The 20,015-nt window shown below is 28.9% G+C and overlaps 1 protein-coding gene across 4 annotated transcripts in view; it reads left to right on the plus strand.

Moving 5' to 3' along the window:
* Positions 1-20,015, plus strand: part of LOC142329571 (calcium/calmodulin-dependent protein kinase type IV-like) — a 138,376-nt gene that overhangs the window by 37,730 nt on the left and 80,631 nt on the right. For 2 of the 4 annotated variants that reach the window (XM_075374260.1, XM_075374287.1), the window contains exon 2: positions 7,745-7,827. In XM_075374260.1, the coding sequence (XP_075230375.1) occupies positions 7,745-7,827 (83 nt within the window). The other 2 variants (XM_075374268.1, XM_075374278.1) reach the window with 2 other exon arrangements.

Raw genomic sequence — 20,015 nt, forward strand, 5'->3', positions numbered from 1 at the left:
TTTTGTTTAAAGACAGTTAAATTATAAAAATCAGAATACAGTCTAATTTATTACAAACGTTTAATCACCGCTTGAACCTAATATTGTATTAACAAGAAGATAACACTAAAAAAGTCTAAAGTTCATACAATTCAATTTCTGCAAATATTATTACTTTTACTCTACAATGGAACTACCTTACACTTTATTATTGAATATAATACTGTCACTTTCACTACTGTTTACCAGTAACTTACAGGACAACTTCCTGTATTCCCTAACTGTCCACAATGAGTGCTCGTGACGTACTCTTCACTCATTGTTAACGCACGCTTACTGACACCACCGTCACCGCAACCGCGTCGAACTCGGGGTGGCGAAACTACTCTCGCCACTATATCGCTTGTTATCACGACCGAACATGGCCTCGCAGAACTACTGACTCTCACAGTTAGTCCCTGGCAGTATTTATATTCCCTGACCTGCAGAACCAGTTCTCGTCTCTTCCCTTTAATTGTTGAAGAGTAATAAATTTCATCGTCTGGCACCATTAAGTTTTATTTACAAATTCTTATTCCCGTCCGGTAACCCTTCTGGTCGAACAACAGCTTTCGGAGTAACATTGTCTGTATTACAAAGAATAGATTGTTAAACAAACCTGTTACTCTGAGAAAAGGATCCCTTTTACTTTCTTCTGGATTCTTCTTTTCATTTTATTTTCTCTTTCTTCTTAATTGGAAGAAGTCCGTTACCCTGGTTCATTATACCGATCCCGTTATTTTATCACAATATTTTAACAGTTTTAAGCAGTTTGCAACAAAAATAAAATTATTGAAAAGTTATTACATATAAATTTACATATAAACGTAATTACATATAAATATGAAATTAATTATAACAAATATGTTATAATTAAAACAAAATTAGTTACTTTAATAAATTCATCGTCATTCTGTTTCATTTTAAATGTAATTAATCTATGATAAAATTTAACGCACTAAACTGGAGAGAGGCAGTACGTGATCGCTTGTCTCTCTATATCGACAACTTTACGGTATTCGTTTCCATGAGTGAAGAGAAGTCTTTAAGCATTCTATCTGTTGAGCCGAATTAACGTGGTAGCAGTAGTATAAACTTAAAGCATTTAATACTATTTTAATTAACTTGTACGTGGTTAATAAACGAGTTCCTTTTTCTAGTGACAAGCTTACTTTATTTATCCACCGGATTGGTCTAGTGGTAAACGCGTCTTCCGGATCAGCTGATTTGAAAGTCGAGAGTTCCAGCGTTCAAGTCCTAGTAAAGACAGTTATTTTTACACGGATTTGAATACTAGATCGTTGATACCGGTGTTCTTTGGGGGTTGGGTTTCAATTAACCACGCGCCTCAGGAATGGTCGAACTTGAGACTGTACAAGACTACACTTCATTTACACTCATACATATCATCCACATTCATCCTCTAAATTATTATCTGAAAGGTAATTACCGGAGGCTAAACAGGAAAAAAGAAAGAAAGGAAGCTTACTTTATTTGCTAGCTTAATTCTGATGTGTATGAAACGTATTATTGCGAAAAGCAATAACAAGCCCACAGCTGTATTTTGAACATAAAACCATTCCATATAGATCAGAATTATTAATCATACATAATTATTTTCTTTCTTTCAAACAATGGAATAGTGTGTGTTCAGATTCATTTGTTTTCTTTGTCCTCTTGCTCAATGTAAACAACTCTAATCTTCTTATTTGTTAATAAACCAGCTGATCATAATTGTTGTTAGAAATAATTATATGAATTTACTTTTCTTTTAAGATGTATTAGCAACACCATCACTAAATTTTGATTGTTCTAGCTAGACATATTTATATATGGCAATATATATTACAATGTAAAAATATGTTTAAACAAATATATATTTAAAATGTGAACTTAACTAAAAACATAAATTATTATAACTCATTTCAGTGTTCAATGTTCTTAATCCCGTAGAGTGTTTGAGCGAAATGAAAGGTGAAGCAGCTAAACAAAAAAAGTAATCAGATTTACAAGTAAAAGGGGACTTTTGTCACACGCTTTTTGAAAATTGCACTAATAAAAATGGAAGTTAATTTACGAACAAGAATATTGTGACAATAACTTTTTGATGGTGAAATTAACAAAACTATTATTACAATACATTTAAGCTTGTACTCCTGCGATGATAGCTACAATACTGACAGCGAATGCTTAAGTGACGATCCGATAATAGCCGACAGCTTACTCAGTAACCGGGCCTGTTAGAAGAGGGAAACGTGATTAAGGTGAGGAATGATTTAAACACTTCCGTCGCGCCTAGTACCATCTCAGACCTTTTTATTTAATTTGTTTATCAGTAGATCTACTGTATTCGGTTGATATTGTTTCACGGGCTACTTTATGAAATTTTGTTACGAAGGTAATTGAACTAGTTAAATATTTTTGTCCGTGCATTTTTATGTGTATTTAATTACTGTAATAATTTTTGTGTTTATCAGTAATTGTGTGAATCTCTGTATGAAACAATGTTTATCTCTGGTGATGAAAATATTTTCTGTTAGAATATTATACTGGTCTTTGTTATTAGTAGCTACTGCTCCTTACTTAGGTTCCCGTCAATGTGAATGTATTCCCTAACGTAAGCGGGAGGTCTCGTCATCCGAATTATAGTTAACGTATAGTTTTCAGTTAAATAATTACGTGTTACAATTCGCGTGAATATTTCCCAATGTAATTTATTGTGTTGCTAGTTTGGTAGTGTGGGTGTTTTATATTGATTAATTCTATAAAAATGAGTAGGCCTAATAAACATAAAGAGATAGAATCCAAAAAGAATGAAAAATTAGTGCAAGACTTTTTAAAAACACAAGCGAGTAAACTGTTTAATGACGAAACTGCAGTTAATAATTTATGATTACGAATATAAAAAAAAATACAGAAAGAGACAAATTGATACGATGACTGTAGAGAAAGTTGTTTTTCAATATATTTGCGTGCAGGCGAAATCTAAAAATATCCTAGTAAGGAGACCTTGCTCTAGACTTTTAAATACGATGTACCTAAAAGTGAGAGTAAACAGCTTAATTTGAATAATTTAAAAAAGTCAAACAGATGGTTAAAAATTTATAAAACGTCGTATCATTTTAAAATTATCTGTGGGGAAGGTAAATGAGTAATGTAAAAACGAAGTAAGCGAGTGGCTCAAGGAACTGAAAGCGCTTTGGAAAATTACGATGAAAGCAAAATTTATAACGTATATCTAACAGATCTGTTTTTAGAGCACTGTCCTAGTAAACTGAGTCTAAGGAGAAAACTGCAGTTGTGGAAATATATTCAATGAAGAGTTAATTATGAAATGATTTCTTAAATAAGTTAGGTAATTTTGAAATGGCGTTTGTAAACAGGAAACGCTTAAACTTAGGCGTTTTAAAAGTGTCAAAGAGAGTAAATGCAAAAGCATGGATGATTAGGAATTTATGAGAGTTATTTGATTGGATTCTATAAATAACAAATTATTTAATAGATAGCCTCTTGTTGACAGCGTCACTGATTCTCAACCTCAAACCATTTGACTGGTGTTTTTACCTCCAAATACTATATGGCACTGCTAATCACTAGCCAAAAATTGCCTAATCACTAGACCAGGAACCCAAAAAAATAAGCTGTTAAAGGAAGTTGGTGCTTCGGTAAATTTCAGCCAGGTTAGATAATTGATAGACCTGATGAGTTTGCTATGAGTTTAAGTTTTCTTACCCTGGACTTTACTGCCATAAAACAAATTCAAAATAAGTGTGATTTTATCAAAGGAAACGTGATTTCTGATGTAATCATTAAGGATTGCATAAGTCCACTAATTGATAAGTTCAAGTTTCAGTAGATTTCTATCATCAGAGATAAATTCGTCATTGACGAATTTATCTCTGATGATAGAAATCTTTGTAGGGAAGGAAACGGCGCTGAAATGTTCAGTTTTAATAAATTAATTCATAGCTATTTACGTAAAAATTCATTTTTTTTTTTACTTTCTCCATTTGTTATTTTACAATTTTTAACTCGAACGTATATGGTACTCGTAAATGATGGCGGTGAATCATTTAATTATTTCTTTGTTTCACTTAAGATTTATACTTAATTATTTATAAGTAATGTTTTACCATTAATTTTTGGTGAACGAAATTAAGTTAAAAATGACGTTTAAATACTAATTACCGATTCAGTTTTGTTTATTTACTTTTTATTACTTTCCAGTACATTACTAATGTTTGTTAAAATCTGTCATTGCTTAGAGCTGATTGAACTGTATTAGTTTCCCACATCCCCCAAACTCGTTTTGTCATTGGATATTTTGTCAGCCCTCGGCGCTGTACGATGTTCAGAGGTTTTACTTTAGTATACTAAAAGCAAGAGCTGTTGGTAATCTTATATTTACATTTAATGTATTAATTTTTTTATTTTAAAATTTCTCTCTCTCTCTCTCTCTCTCTCTCTCTCTCTCTCTCTCTCTCTCTCTCTCTTTCTCTCTCCTTCTGATGAATGACGTAATTCATACCAACGAAAGACACAAATTTGGAAATAAAAACTTATTGTCAAAATTACCTAGGGCAAAGATAAATAATACAAATTTTGCGAACTTTTTGCTAATGTAACTAACAAAAAAGAATAAATATCATAAAAATGTACATCTGAATAGCATAGATAGATCATTTCCATGTAAAAAATGCTGACAACACAGTCGTAGAACTTTTCCGTCATGCAGCTTTTTTCTAATGCATGGCTTACACATACAATTTAATTAAAAATATTTATCATTTTATTTGAATATTACATTTTTTGTTTATTGAATTCAATGATTCTAACGAGTGCGCGCATACCGTATTCCATTTACGCAGGTGTGGTGGTATTAGCGGCCAATTTAAATACTTATTTTACATTTTAAATATTTAACATTCTCCCTTTTTTCTTCTATATTTTTTACCTTTTCGTTTTTACTCGGACCTCTTGCGATGTCCTCCTCAAAAACGTTCTTTACCTCATTTTCCTTAAAGCTCTCTAAATTCACCGTATTCCTCTGACACCTTTTCTTCCGGTTTTTAAATCCCAATCTATATTTTTTTTTCACTAAATTATGGTCGCTATCAAGGTCTGCTCCTGGATATGCTTTGCAGTTGACGAGTTGATTTCTAAATCTTTGTTTAACCATGATATAATCTGTCTAATATAGATGACCTTGTAGTGTCATCTAGCTTTTTCCATATATATATTCATCCATTATGATTTTTAAACTGGGCTTCGGCAATTACTAAATTATACTTCGTATAATAAGTCGGTCCCCTCTTTCATTCCTTTTGCCCAGACCGTGTTCACCCACAATATTTCCTTCCTTACCTTTTCCGATCCTTGCATTCCAATCTCCAACTATTATTTAATTTTCATCCCCCTTTATTTATTTAATTGCTTCGTCAATTTCTTCGAATACACGCTCTACCTCATTATTATCATGAGCACTTGTAGGCATATAGACGTTAACAATTGTCGGCTTCGGTTTTGATTTTATCCTTATTACAATTATTCTATACCTAAGCTTTTTAAAATACTCTACTCTCTTCCCTATTTTCTTGTTCATTACAAAACCTACTCCTGCCTGCCCTTTATTTGACGTTGAGTTAATTATATTAAAATAACTTGACTAAAAGTCGTTTTCCTCTTTCCACCGAATCTCGCTAATTCCTACTACATCTACATTTAACCTATCCATTTCCCTCCTTAGTAGTCCCCTCCCGGAGATCCAAACGGGTGACTAGTTTACCTGTGGAATATTTTACCCAGGAAGATGCGTCCATCTTTGTTACATGAAAATGGAGAGTGTTACATTTGCTTGGAAAAAAAAACAGCTGCAGTTTTCCATTGCATTGTTGATACTTGCTATGTTTTTTATCAAGTATTAAAATAAGAACAATAAACATATTATTTAAATAGAATTTTAACTGATAGCACAATTATTAACTTTTCTATCCATAAATTTTTCTAGGAAATCGTACATTATTACTGGTAAAGTTTATAAAAAAAATTATATAGGGTAAAATATGTACTTTACTTCAATTTCTGTAATTGGTCGCTTGTGTACATTTTCCACCATATAATCTATACTCTTATTTCCATCCCCTGTAATGCAAACTGTAAATTCTGTCAAAATAACCAAGTTTTCTGTCATACCTGTTTAAACAGTGTCTAAACACCCGTACTATTTGTGCTTTAACTGTAATAAGAGGACTTTCATTCATACGTAGATTTTTATTCCTTTATTAAACTAGGTTCATAGCAATATTTAAAACTGGTTATCATTGGTCTATTATTGTATAATTGGAAATTAAAAATTTTGTTCAATTCAATCTAGGCTAAAGGATAAATTTAACTTGCAGTTTAACTCAGTAACGAGTACAGCAATAATATACGTTTGTCTCTTAATAAAGTAAATTGTACTGTTCGCCGTAAACTTTTCCCGTTAAAGCCCATCTTGGCTAGGAACGGGGGAGGTGGTGTGGCGACCGGAAGCGTCACAAGGTGGGTGTCTTCCCCTACGGGGTTGGGATGTTCGCTGTAAACTACTATATTAATGCAATATATTCATCAAGTCATTGGTTATGTCTGTAGCTGAGTTTCGATTTTTCCTATTTAATGACCTTTTATTAAACTTTTACTGCTTATACACATTAATTACTAAAGTAAATTACAAAATTTAATTAATACGTTAATTATCACTATCTCGTTTAATTAATTTCTTATTTAATTCATATTATCTTGAGATAAAATAATAATAGTTGTATTAAATTAAAATAAAAGAGTTTATTCAGAAACAGCAATGTTAAACCGAAGCTACTGATTATTTTTTTTAATTATTAAGACCATTTTTTACACTCTAAAAAAAAGAATTAACTTCTGCGAAATTGAAAACACAGGATTGAGAAAAACCAATATTGAAGATATAAATATTTCCAATTAGTTTGGTTTCAGATAATGTATATAATTTATGTTAGATGTCTGGATTAATCACAAAGTTTTATTTGTGTTTTTGAATTTACAAAAACACAAACAGTATTATGAAGGATGAAGTCAGTTTTATCAAAATGAATGCCTGTATTTTTAAGTGAAATGTAAGGATAAGGATAAGGATTCCTTATGTTTCTGTTGAAATAATTTAAACAAAATGTTTTACAAATTTTTAATTCTAAAGAAACATAAATCTTTGTTTAAATAAACTGAAAATTCACAGAGAGTTACTCAGTATATCACATACACACGCGCACGCACACACATAAACGCTCTACAACTTTATGCTTCAGGGAAATTAAGCACAATTTTAAGATTAATGATGATCGAAAATTACATTCTTTGTAAGTTTTTCCTAAAAAATTGTTGTAATACTTAATTTTACAATTAAATGTAAGTAAAATTGATTTATTAATCAATTCAAAGTAAATCAAGCCGTAATAAATAAATCAAACTGTCATCATTTTTATAAAAATAACAGAAAATTATAATTTAAAGAATTTTTTTAAAATTATAACGGCTATATTTCGCATTAAGTTTTTATTTAATTCTCACTGCTGGTTCCTTGACAAAAACAAGCAAAATTCAATTAATCGGTCAAGACCAAATCTAATATTGAATTACATTAATTTGATGTTAAATACGAGAAATTACCGCTGATTAATAGATTTGAAGGTCTAACTGGTTTATTTATTTCTAGATGGCTAAAGAAGAAGAATGGAGATGGTTGCAACAGAAGAAGACTTTAGAAGATTCTTATATACTTGGAGACATTATTGCAAGGCGAGTACATTAATCATTATTATATGCATGATAATGGTATTAAAAATGACTGCAGGAAATATTCAGTATTTTACTGAAATCGTAACTTGCAAGTTCTTTAATTTTGTTGTTCTTAAAATGATTAAATAATATTACCGCTAAGAAATAAATACTGATATTACCTCAAGTTATTTCATCTTATATTAATTTATAAGTTTTTTTCTGAAAAATACGCGGTTTCTCTTTTTGCTTTAGCAACATTTACTTTCATTTACTATACTCAAAAATAAATATCTAATAAAAAGCTTAAAATTATTTTTTTTAAATATATTTTATTCTAGTTATAAATGTTTCCTTTGTAAATACACTGGGTAATTATTTTAAAATGTTCCCTAAACTTTCCGTTGCCTGTTATTGGATTTTCAAAGAATTTATAGAAATTGCTACTGCACCTAGTCAGATTTTCCAAGGGGGTGTCGTGTGGCCGACTTTTCTTTACGTTTTGGAGTCGCCTGAACATGATTTTGCAATGTTTATATACATATGTATGTATAAGATTTTTTCATCCGCTCTACCGGACGCAAATCTTAACCGATTTTGATGAAAATTGGTGAGGTGATGTATATCATCACCATTTCTGTTAAAAACAGAATTAAAAACAGTAACAATCTGACCTTAGCAATAATAAACTGACAACTGAAGAAATTCAACGTGGATGAAATTGTTATTCTTTATAATTTTCTGTTAAGAATTGATATTTTTTTATAAAATATGTCCGACAGATAAGGTATACGAGTACGTGAAAATTTTCTTATTTTAAACTTTTCCTCTTTCTAAAAAAATAAGTAAATGCAATTATTTTTCTACTCAGTAAATAACATGACACATCAACACACTGAAATTTCTGTAGCTTCAGAAGAGAGTTCTGAATAAAATTTGCAAAAATAAAACTCATAAAACTTATACAGTTTGTAGCGTTTGAATTTTTTTCCTTGAAACTTATTTTATTTATTATTGTTAATAAACTTACATATCATTTAAGTATGTATTTACTTTTATGTCGAATGTTAGTGTATACGTTTATTATAGTGGTATCTGTTTTTTTGTGTTTGATTGAGCACGTGTACTTTGTAAATTGATTTCATTACTTGTTTTTGCACTTAAAGTGGATTATGCATGATTAGTGATGGTTTTATTTTCGATTAAATAATAAAAATTTGTATTGTTAGAACATTTTCAAATCTTACCACGAATTAATAGTAGATAATTTTTATTAATCCACATGCCAATAGATATTTCCATATGGAGTTGTAATTAAATAATTCTGCGCAACATAGTTCAACATTCAAAACGTTATCCTTTTTACTTTTTATTTACATTTATTCAGTTCATAAAAGTATCTGCTACCGTATGAGTGATAACGAAGGAACTTCGTTAAACCTTCAACTTCATGTAAACCTCAGCATCCAAGTTATTTAAGCTTCCTTCTTCACGAGATACGTATAAGGTCGAAGGTGCGATTAAATCAGAGTTTTACTCTTGCAGCATTATTATCAAACTTACTTTAATGTTAAACATTTCATTACAGACCTAAGCAGTATCAGATGTTTAACATCCGTAAAAAAAAAAGTTAATTTTCTTTTCTTGTGTTTCTTCAAAACACAATTTTTAGCAAAAATGTTTGTGCTAATTTATGTAGCCTATTTAGACTGATTTACTAATTTTTAATAAAAAAAATATTTAAAAAAATTTATTTATGTAATATTTTGTAATCTTCCAGGTGAAAATAAATTTTACCGCACATTACGTACTATTTTTTTTCATACACGTTTTACTGATAGTAATCCGATGTTATTCAAGTCCATAAAGTGGAATAATTTTTTTTTAATATCGAAAAACTTGTCCCCAATGGTTTAAAGATTATTTTTCCATAATATGTTAATATTTATAGAATTTTTGTAAGAATGAAAGAATAACGAGCACTGCAAGGTCTACGTTAATCACAAAATATATTTTACTTTTATATTTTTTTAATAATATGTAACTATGCATATACATATAACGGCATTATCAAAACAGAAATCTATTTTATTATATACCTGGCAGTTATTTATTGAGATTGTGTGACGTAAATTATTTAAAAAATCATAAATTTCTTAAATAATTTACAGCTTGAGAGCTTACAACTTGAGCTTTCTAAGAAAATACAGTTCATTCAGTGTAAATATTTATCCATAAGCGAGATTTTTTTACTTTAAATTGGCAGGATTCCAAGTATTTTTCTTTAAGCTCAAAGAATAATCCACCAAAGTAAAAGCAGATTCTTCAAAATTTTATAAAGAATATATATATATATATATATATATATATATATATATATATATATACACATATATCTAACTCGGTAGTATGCTATCACCGTTGTTACATTTACATCTGTATAAAATTACCTTTATAAACAATGTTTCGATTTTGCAGACAACAAACAGCCATTAAAATACTAAAAAAAATTTCATACACTTATGATAATAAAATACAACTTTTCACTCGTAGAATTTTACTTATTTAAAAATATTCTTTCAGTTGTAGAAAACTCTTCATTTAATTCGATTTCTATTTTGTAGAAACTTATTTCACAAGATCTTCCATTTACTCCATACGTCTGCATTGAAATGTACTGAATACTCGATGAATATCATGTCATAGATCTTAACTAAATGTAAATAAGGTGAAAAACAATCTCGCCAAGAATTGAACACAGATCATTTTATCGGTACCTCAAAAGTTTACGTACAATAAAATCATTCTAATTTAAACTGCTGTGATGGAGTGATTTATTAGAAATATCCCGATATTAAAGAAGCTCTTTAATGAATCAGCGAAGATGTTCCAAAACTTCTTTTTTATTCTTAATGCTTCGTGCCGGTATATTAATAATGAAATTAAAGCAGAAAATTAAAATCAACTGATTTGAAAGGAGATGGAAAAGATGGGTTGTGTTATTTGATTACAAGAACACCCGATCGGATCATCTAAGAAGGAAAATGTTAGCCACATTTAGAAAAACTGTCGGCCACAAATGTCTCGCAGAATATTTGTACACAGTTCGTTGTTAATCCATCCCCAAAAGGCATAGTAATTAAACAAAAAAATACCGTTATACATAGAAGCGGTAACGAATTGTTATTTAGATTTTTGTTAAATAATTTTTTTTAAATAATGTTGACAAGAATTATGAAACTTATAACTTCTTTATTTTTTATTAATAGATGCACTAAGAAATTTTGTCCTATCTAATAACGTTTACTTGACTGTTAAAAATAATTTCAACCAGATAAAAAAAAAACTTGTGTAAAACACTTTGTAGGACTGTCATTTGTGTTCAAAAATCACCTGAAGAATCACATCCGAACTTTATTTTGACTGTATACTCCGATAATGCGTATACTTTCTCTTGCATAATGTATAATATTTTTCTTTGGAGGAATTTTGTTTTGTATGTTTACGATGCAAAAGAAAGTATTCCGTAATGTTACTGGCGTTCACCCAAGAATTTAATGTCAGAAAATGTTTAAGTAATTTAAACTCATAAATTTCTATTTCTATTTAATAATTAATACTTTTTGTCATTAAATTATAAAACGCGTGTAAAAATAATTTCTAAAAAACAAAAACCTTGTTAAATTTGTTTTAAAAAACATATATTATATATATGGTCTCATATAGAGATGCATAAAATATAAGAAAAATAATTTATATTAAATTCCTTTTTTAATTGCACGAAGAAGGTGGTGGGCAAAATAAGTCTGTTTAAAAAAAATTCACAATTTCTATTGTGATGAGCTGTGTATTTAATGTCGTGGAATTCTATTAAGAAATTTCTTAACTGTGTATAATACGTATTTTATATGCAGTGTAGAATTTAATATTATTATATTATAATGAATATAAATATATCAGATAGTTTTTACACATAATTATAATTATGTTCATGCATGATACTGCATATTAATTTGAAAAAATAGTATTTGGCTGTCCTATATTTAATGATTATTTTTTATCCTGTATTGATTTATATTTAATTACTGCCTGATTTTATTTACCTATTTTTGAAGGAACTAAGAAAACAATAGACTTAATTATAATTTTACTACGGTCGTAATATGAATGTGTGGCTAATTAAGATTATTTTATAGATAAAATAACAAAATGCAATTTTGGCTGCAATTTAATTGAAGTGATTAATATATTACAGAACACTGATGCGTATAGTATGCTAATCTGTGTATTTTTTTTCATCTGTATGATCTGGTAAAACATACTATTGCGTTCAACTTTTTATTTTTAATTATAAATAATAATTTTAAATAGATAATGTAAGCCTGATAAATTTGAAACTGAAATATTTCATTATCGACAAAAGAACAAAAATTAATTAATGTAGTTGATTGATGATGGACAAAAATACTTTTTACAATCTTAAAAAAGAGATTAAAACATCTCCGTAAAATATTACGGAAACCAGAAAAATTAGTTTTTATTGAAGAGGATTAAAACGCAGTACGAATAGTATAAGCTTATAAATGTATAAAGCTCTTTTTTTCCAAAACTATTTTGAAGCCATCGTTTATTATTAATAATTTATGGATCGATTTTAACGCAATTATAAGCCGTAATTGTGTATATTTATACCAGTTCATTAATGAATATATCTGTTACAGTTTAACTGGAACTTTATTCTGCATCACAAATTTAGAGGCATTAATTGATTGTATTTAATTATAAAATAAGTTTTTTTTTAATATTCGCATTCCGACGTTCAGAAGAATAAAGTAACTACAGTAGAAAAAAATAACGAATATCCAGTTAAATATCCTTGAAACATAAAGAATGAAACATCAGACAATTAAATTAGATACTTGGTCTACTAGAAATACGTTAATTTACATATTTTATTGACTAAGATTTTAAATGTTATTCATTCATGATATCATTACAAATGACTTTTCTAAAATTTTTTAGAATTAAAGTTAAATATTTTATATAAATTTTCCTTTTTTATTTCTTGCGTTTTACTGACATTATCTTATTTGGATGTTAAATTCTGTCTTCTAGAGGTTAAACTAATCGTTTTATAACTAATGTTCACCAAATCATTTGATTACATTAACGTGGAAAGTGTGTATTTTAGGAAACTTAATTGCATACTGAAAATACGCTTTTTTTTAAAGAGGTTATCAATTTATTATGATCATCAGTTTGCCATGTAAATTAAAATAATAAATTTTCCTAGAATTATTATCAGAGAAATTGACATTAAAAATAATTAGCCTAAATTAATAACATGAAACCATTTTCTTCTCGAATAGGTTTTTAAAATAGTAAAACAATGTTAATAATTAATCGTGAACATCACCCATCAAAGCGCCCATCATAACCCAGCTCACGAGTAAACTCGTGAGCTGGGTTATGATGGGCGCTTTCTGTAAGTTCATTACGCAGTCCGAGTGTCGAATTGCTTATATTCTAAGTGAGAACAGTGAATATGTAGGCTATATAAACATATGACTAATTAAATTGTACTTTAATTTTAATAAGTTTTGTCCTGTAATTCTAATCCTTAATTTAAATTATTTACCCTGTGAAAAATTTTCTCATCACAGGGTAAATTTTATAAATTCTTTTTCTCCCAATAATTTCATCAACAAATTCTTCCTATCAGCAAAGAAATACAATACTGTATTTTAATTGAGTGCTCTATTATTGCAATGCAATTAAACTGCCAATTAAACTCAATTAAATCTGTAATTATTTCTCCACAGTCGTTCATTGTGAATTTGACTTTCCTTTTATTAATCCTCTTGTTAAATTTAAATTATATCGTCAACAATTTTATTTCAATGTCAATTAAAGTTATTTTGCATTGCAAAAGCTTTTTTTTTATTTTTAATTTAATAATGAATATACCTAAAATTAATCATTATAAATATTCTATTAAACTTTTTATTAACTTTTTTTTAATTTCTTTAGCTTTTTTAGTTTACTAATATAAACTACATATATATAGCATCCCCTACGTCGCGGCTTCGCCCGCGTTATATGGTTACTTGCGTTCACCGTCGCGGTCAATTTTTTTTTAATTTTATGTTTTTTTAGTCAGGTACCCGGAGTCTAGTGTAGCCAGTTGTGTCACACAGATAGTAACAGTGGCAGTGGCTGTGTTGGTTGAGCCGTCGCGTCGTATACCCTCGCATTCCTTAAAAAATCGAAATCCAAAAACCTCAAAAATTGGTTTTTAAAAATACTTCTAAAGAATATTTGCAACCCAAAAAATAGAGCATCCCCGCCGCAGTTTCGCCCGCGCTTTATGGTTACTTGCGTTTCCCGTCGCCGTCAGGTGATATTTAGTCGGTCATGGCTCACTTCGCTCGCCCTTCCCGTCTAGCCAGAGAGCTCTGCCCCTTGGAATCCTCTGTGTTCCTTAAACTCATGCTTGTGAGAATAATGATAAATAAAAATTAAAACCTGTTCAACTTATAAAAAAAATATTAGTGTATTGTAATTTTTTTAGAGCAACTGTTTGGTCAGTAGAGGACCCGAAACTTTGAGCGATATACGAATGTGGAGTTTCAAAAGAGTCAGCCTCCATCTTAAAAATATTAGTTATAAATGGTTACTCGCACGAACTACAGGAAAAATGTATTTTTCGTGATCCTTAGCGTTACCTCGCAAACACCACTAAGAGTTCGCCGTAATTCGTTTCTATTTTTTTAAATCTTTTAAATACTTTTATTTTATGGTTTTTTTTTATGGCACCTGCCGGGGGCAGGTGCAGCCAGTCGCGTCGCAAATACAGTAACAGTGGCTTTGTTGATTGAGCCGCCGCGCCGTACACCGTCATAAAAATTCAAATAAACCCGAAAATAGTTGTAAGATATTTATCTGAAGAGTATTTGTAAGCCCCAGTCTAGTGTATATCTCGTTTAGTATTGTCAGAAATTGGATAAATTTTCAATCGTTTTTCAGATTTTTTACCTTTCTTTATCCCTTTCAAGGTCGAATTTCGAAAAATCTAGAAATTAGTTTTCAGATATTCACATGAAGATTACGCACGCCAAATACAAGCCGGTATCTTCATTTGTTTCCTAGAAATTAAAAAAAAATATATATATAGTAAATCTCATTGTTGCTCCATTTCAACCCTTTAAACTTAGAATATCAAAAATCCTTTCTTAATGTACACTTACACCGTAAGAAGAACATGTAGGATTATACAAATGTTCATCAATTTATCTTCAGTTGTTTTTGCTGGGCGTTGATGAATCAGTCAGTCAGTCAGGACAAGTTACTTTATAGGTACAGATAAGTAAGCATAAATAAATTTTAGTAATATAAATTCAATAAAAGAGTAACGCAGTATTTAATTGTCGTTCTAGACCACTTATTTCTAGCCAATATTTTTTCTGCATTGACATCAACGAAAAGTACGAGTGGATTGCGAATAAGAATCAAACAGATGTTTAATTTAAAGAAATTGTAATGTAAGATTTGTTTAAGATATTAAACGAATTACATAGTTTATTTTTCCTATAAAAGTTAAAACCAAATTTTCAATATAATGTATTCAGAGAGATAGCAGTCCTTATGTAAATAGACAAACATCTCTATTATTTCTGTCAATTTCCTATTAAACCCTTCGGTTTTAATTTTACTGGATCTAATTTGTATAAAAGTCAATTTAAAAATATTTTAACAAACACAATAATTACAAAATCGTGTAATTGAGTAAATATACTTGTAAACAAAGGGATAATGTGAAGATTACTGTAAGAACAGTAATAGTAAAAGATTTTATTTTACTGCCCAAATATTTTTCTGTTTCTAGTTAATTTCAGTTTATAACTGAAATCTGTTTACAAAAGTCTAAAGGTAACCTCCTCTTTTTGACCAATGCTTCATCTCATTCAATTTTACTGTTATGAGAATTCATAAAATTTGCATATTGAACTGTATGTACTGTATAGAACAACTAATAGCGTTTAACAGGATTTGAGAAGTATGTATAAAAATGAGCAGTGTAACAACAGCACATTGCTTTAAAATATATCCGTAGAATATTTATAAAATATATTATTAACAAGAAGTAATCTTCAAACAAACAAAATTATTGAAATTTACTAGATTTATTTTCAACTTATTAAACCAAAATTATCAATTAATTTAAAAAGCTTCTTTTTTTAGTCAATTTTTTATAATATTTTTTTTATTAATAAATACAGATTTTTTTAGATTGTTGAATTTTTATAAAATTAATGTATCACACTCTTCAAATATTATTACGTAATGTTTCGTGAAACCCCTGCATCTATCACCGAAAGAGAATCATATATATTTTCCCGTTTTCCTTTCGATAATAAATATTTTGTTAAATTTTTCTGAAGATCTGTTGAAATAAACATGATTTCTGTTAATAAAACCCATTCTAATGTTACCCAAATAAGATTAGATTGTCGTGCTTACAACATAATGCCGTATCGATTTTCATGACGTTAACGCGACAAAAATAATCGGAAAACTGTCGGAATATCAAACAAATGTTTTTAACAGATTTATTAAAAACGTTACTTTCATTACATTTTTTTATTATTGTTTTATTATTAAAATAGCATTCTAGCAACAATATGTCAATAAACCGTTTATGATCAGAAAAGGCGAGACTTCCAACATATTGGTGAAATATTTCATAGACTACTTTTTAACTAAGGAATAAAAGCCTGATGTTTCATTAATAACTGAAGCCATTCAGAAAATTACATAGAAAACAAACTTTTATTATTTTAATAGATTTAATGTTTATCAAGATATAGAATAAAGGGGAAATATACCAAACCAGTCGAGTGCCTGATCAAAAGAAAATATAATCTATCCCTGCTGATATACATAATTTCAATTGATTTATTTTTCTGTGGATGGCGAAATAATTTTTTCTTTCTTATCTGTTACTCATTAGTTCTAAATTAAAAAGATATCATAACGGAATTTAGATGATATGGTATTCTTCAAGTTTTGTTCTAGGTTTTTTCACGTAGTTTTACAAATAATATTTAAACTTCCGATAGCATACTGGTGCTGACAGAAGTTCACGTTCCAATTTACCGTAGAATATAACCAGTTGGACATGAAATCGACAATATAAGATTAGGCTTTTACCTTACATGTTAATATTTGAATTAAAGGGTATACATAGGTAAATGTTATACATTCTACATTACAAACATTTTTTTTTCTTTAACCTCTGGGATCACCGTTAGGTATTGCTCAGAGGATGAGATGAATGATTTGTAGCGTGTGTGAAAATGCTACGCTTGACCGGGATTCGAACCCGAGACTTCCGGATGAAAAGCCGAGACGCTACCACTCGCGCCACGGAAGCCAGCACAAACATTTAATTGGAATGTTTAAAATGTACGACCAATATTTATAAAAAAAATCTGATGTGGTCAACACATGACTTCCTTGTACATCTGTTAAATTACATTTACACATTTTTTCAAATGAAAAGTACATAAAAATTTATTTCATTAAAAACTTCTGATATTTTTCATACTTTTTTTTTTGTTATTATTGAATTATTATTCATTGTAATTTTTTTTTAATGAGAGGTTAACAATTATTAATAAATCAATATATTTAAATTAAAAAAAAGGTTAAAAAAAGATGAAGCCTGATTCGAACTGATGTGCCTTTCCCAAAGATCCAAATATTTCATTAACTAAACTTTTTGTCTATGACTCTGGAACCAATGAAAATAAGTACACTTATGAAATATGTTTGAATAGCTCTCAATAAGGGCTTATTATTGCAGTTAAGAAAAATACCAAAATCCACATTATTTTGGATTTTGGGGGTTTTTGGACACTTTTGGTTGAATCGATTGCAATCAAAAGGGAAACTAGATGTTGCAACAGTCCTAAATCCAAAATTTCCACATCCTACGGCTGCTAATCGTTTTTGAATAATGCGAGATACATACGTACGTACGTATAGACGTCACGTCGAAGTTGGTCCAAATGGATTCAGGGATGGTCAAAATGGATATTTCCGTTGAAATGTGGAATCCAAAATTTTTCTCTATCATAATACTTCCTTTACTTCGTACAAGGAAGTAATAAATAAATTCTTATATTCTAAATAAAATTTTTATCGATTCGTAGCTCCGTATATAGTATAAAAACAAATAGGAGTATACTTTTATTATCTGTTCTTAATCTCTTATAATTAAAAATTCACTTGTTTAAATAGCGTCAGCAGTAATATAAGTCACTGATATACACTTTATTTTAGATAATTAGGTAGCTGTTCCCTTGTTTATTACCCATACAATATCACTGGATCTCTAAACTCTAGTTCTGATCAAGAAACTTCATTCCACCGCTTATGAAGAACTTGTGTTTTTAACCGCCCAGAGTTTCGGAGTGATTCTAATATTAAAACTTTCTATTTCTTTCAGAAATATTTTGGTTTATTATACAAGAACATATTATGGTTGCTGAAATTTTATTCAGTAACTAAAACTTCTGAAATTAAAGAACAAAGAATACTCATTTTTTTTAAATTACTTGTATTTACATTTGTATACGGTACTGCATTGTTTTAGATATTTAAAATAAATATCACTATTTTGTTCAAAAGCTTCTTGCGTAACAAATATTTTTAAGGTTTCACTCTTCATTCTTTTATAATTTATTTGTTATTTTAAAATATATAACGCATAAATAATAATACTTATTACTTATGATTAACTCGCACAATTTTTATCATTTGTGATGATTATTTTTAACAACTAGATATGCCTACCAATAACAACATCTGCTTCTTAGTATTTATTACATTTCAAGTTTTCTGTAAACACTTCATTTTAAAACTAACGCAAACTCGTTGTTATCCGATTCGAAAATGTTTCATTTTTTTTAAATGTGAAATTTTTAAATTCCTCTGCACAGAAAAAGCTAAAATTATTTAGTGTTTCAAATACTTAAAATTAAATAAAAAAGTAACAATGATTTCAGAAGAAACCCTATTAGAAAATTTCACTTCTTATTAATGTACACTTTTATCATTCAATATTAATCGTATTGCAATTAAACCCAATATTAAATTTACCTAATAAAAAACTAAATAAATTCAAAGACCACAAATTATTGTTGTATAAATGTAAATCTACTTTCTTCCAAACTTTAGGAAAAAAAATTAAAATAGAATTTCATATTTTAAATGTGCCATGAAAAGCAAAATTACAACACATACTTAAAGTGAAACATAAAATGATGACGAGTGAATCAATGTTCCAATTACAAATGCAGGGGGAAATGAAAACTATTGAATTCACAGTTTTTATTATGTTATCACTACTCGTATTTTTCCAAAATGCTAGGTATCAGGAAGAGTAATACTATTCAAGGTATAAGTCACAAACTAAATAGACTTATTTAGTACAATTCAGTATATGCAGCGAACCTTGGTGATTGAGGTTTAATTGACACGTCTCAGGAATGGTCGGCCTGAGTCTGTACAAGACTGCACCTCGTTTACATGTCATACATATCATCCTCATCTCGTTGGGCAATGAAAGGATGCTTATTATTCTTTAGTTGAACAGATTGTAATGTAAACATTAGGAAAATAATATTTTAACACATAAATTTTAAAATTTGTTATAGATTAAAATTAATTTAGAATGCATAGATAATAACGTAATTAGGTAAATTTGTTACTTCTAGATTTTCGGTATCCGTTTATCGATAATTTTGGAATATTCCAGAAATCAATAGCTGCTATAATAAAGATCCTGAAGGCCTTTCTATTTCCATAATAAAAAAATCATCTACATTCGAAATTTTAATCTTAGTCTGCGTTAAGATAGATCTCTCTGATTTTAACTTACAGTTTAGGTTAAAAACCTCTGATTTCTGCGCCATCACCTTAACCAATAGGTGATAGCCCACCACACCAAAAAAGCTGTGGTGCGCCACACCTGAAATTAAAAAAAAAATCACCTTACTAAAAAAATAACAACGTAGGCCAATGAACCAAAAAAAATTAAAGACCATTAACAAAACAACAGGAATATTTTTTGTCTAATTTATATTAAAAATGTTAAAATCTATCATTATTAAAAATAAAATAATTATAATCCTGTAAAAAAAAAT

The sequence above is a fragment of the Lycorma delicatula genome, chromosome 1, assembly GCF_047948215.1.
Source record: "Lycorma delicatula isolate Av1 chromosome 1, ASM4794821v1, whole genome shotgun sequence".
Classification (NCBI taxonomy): Eukaryota; Metazoa; Arthropoda; class Insecta; order Hemiptera; family Fulgoridae; genus Lycorma; species Lycorma delicatula.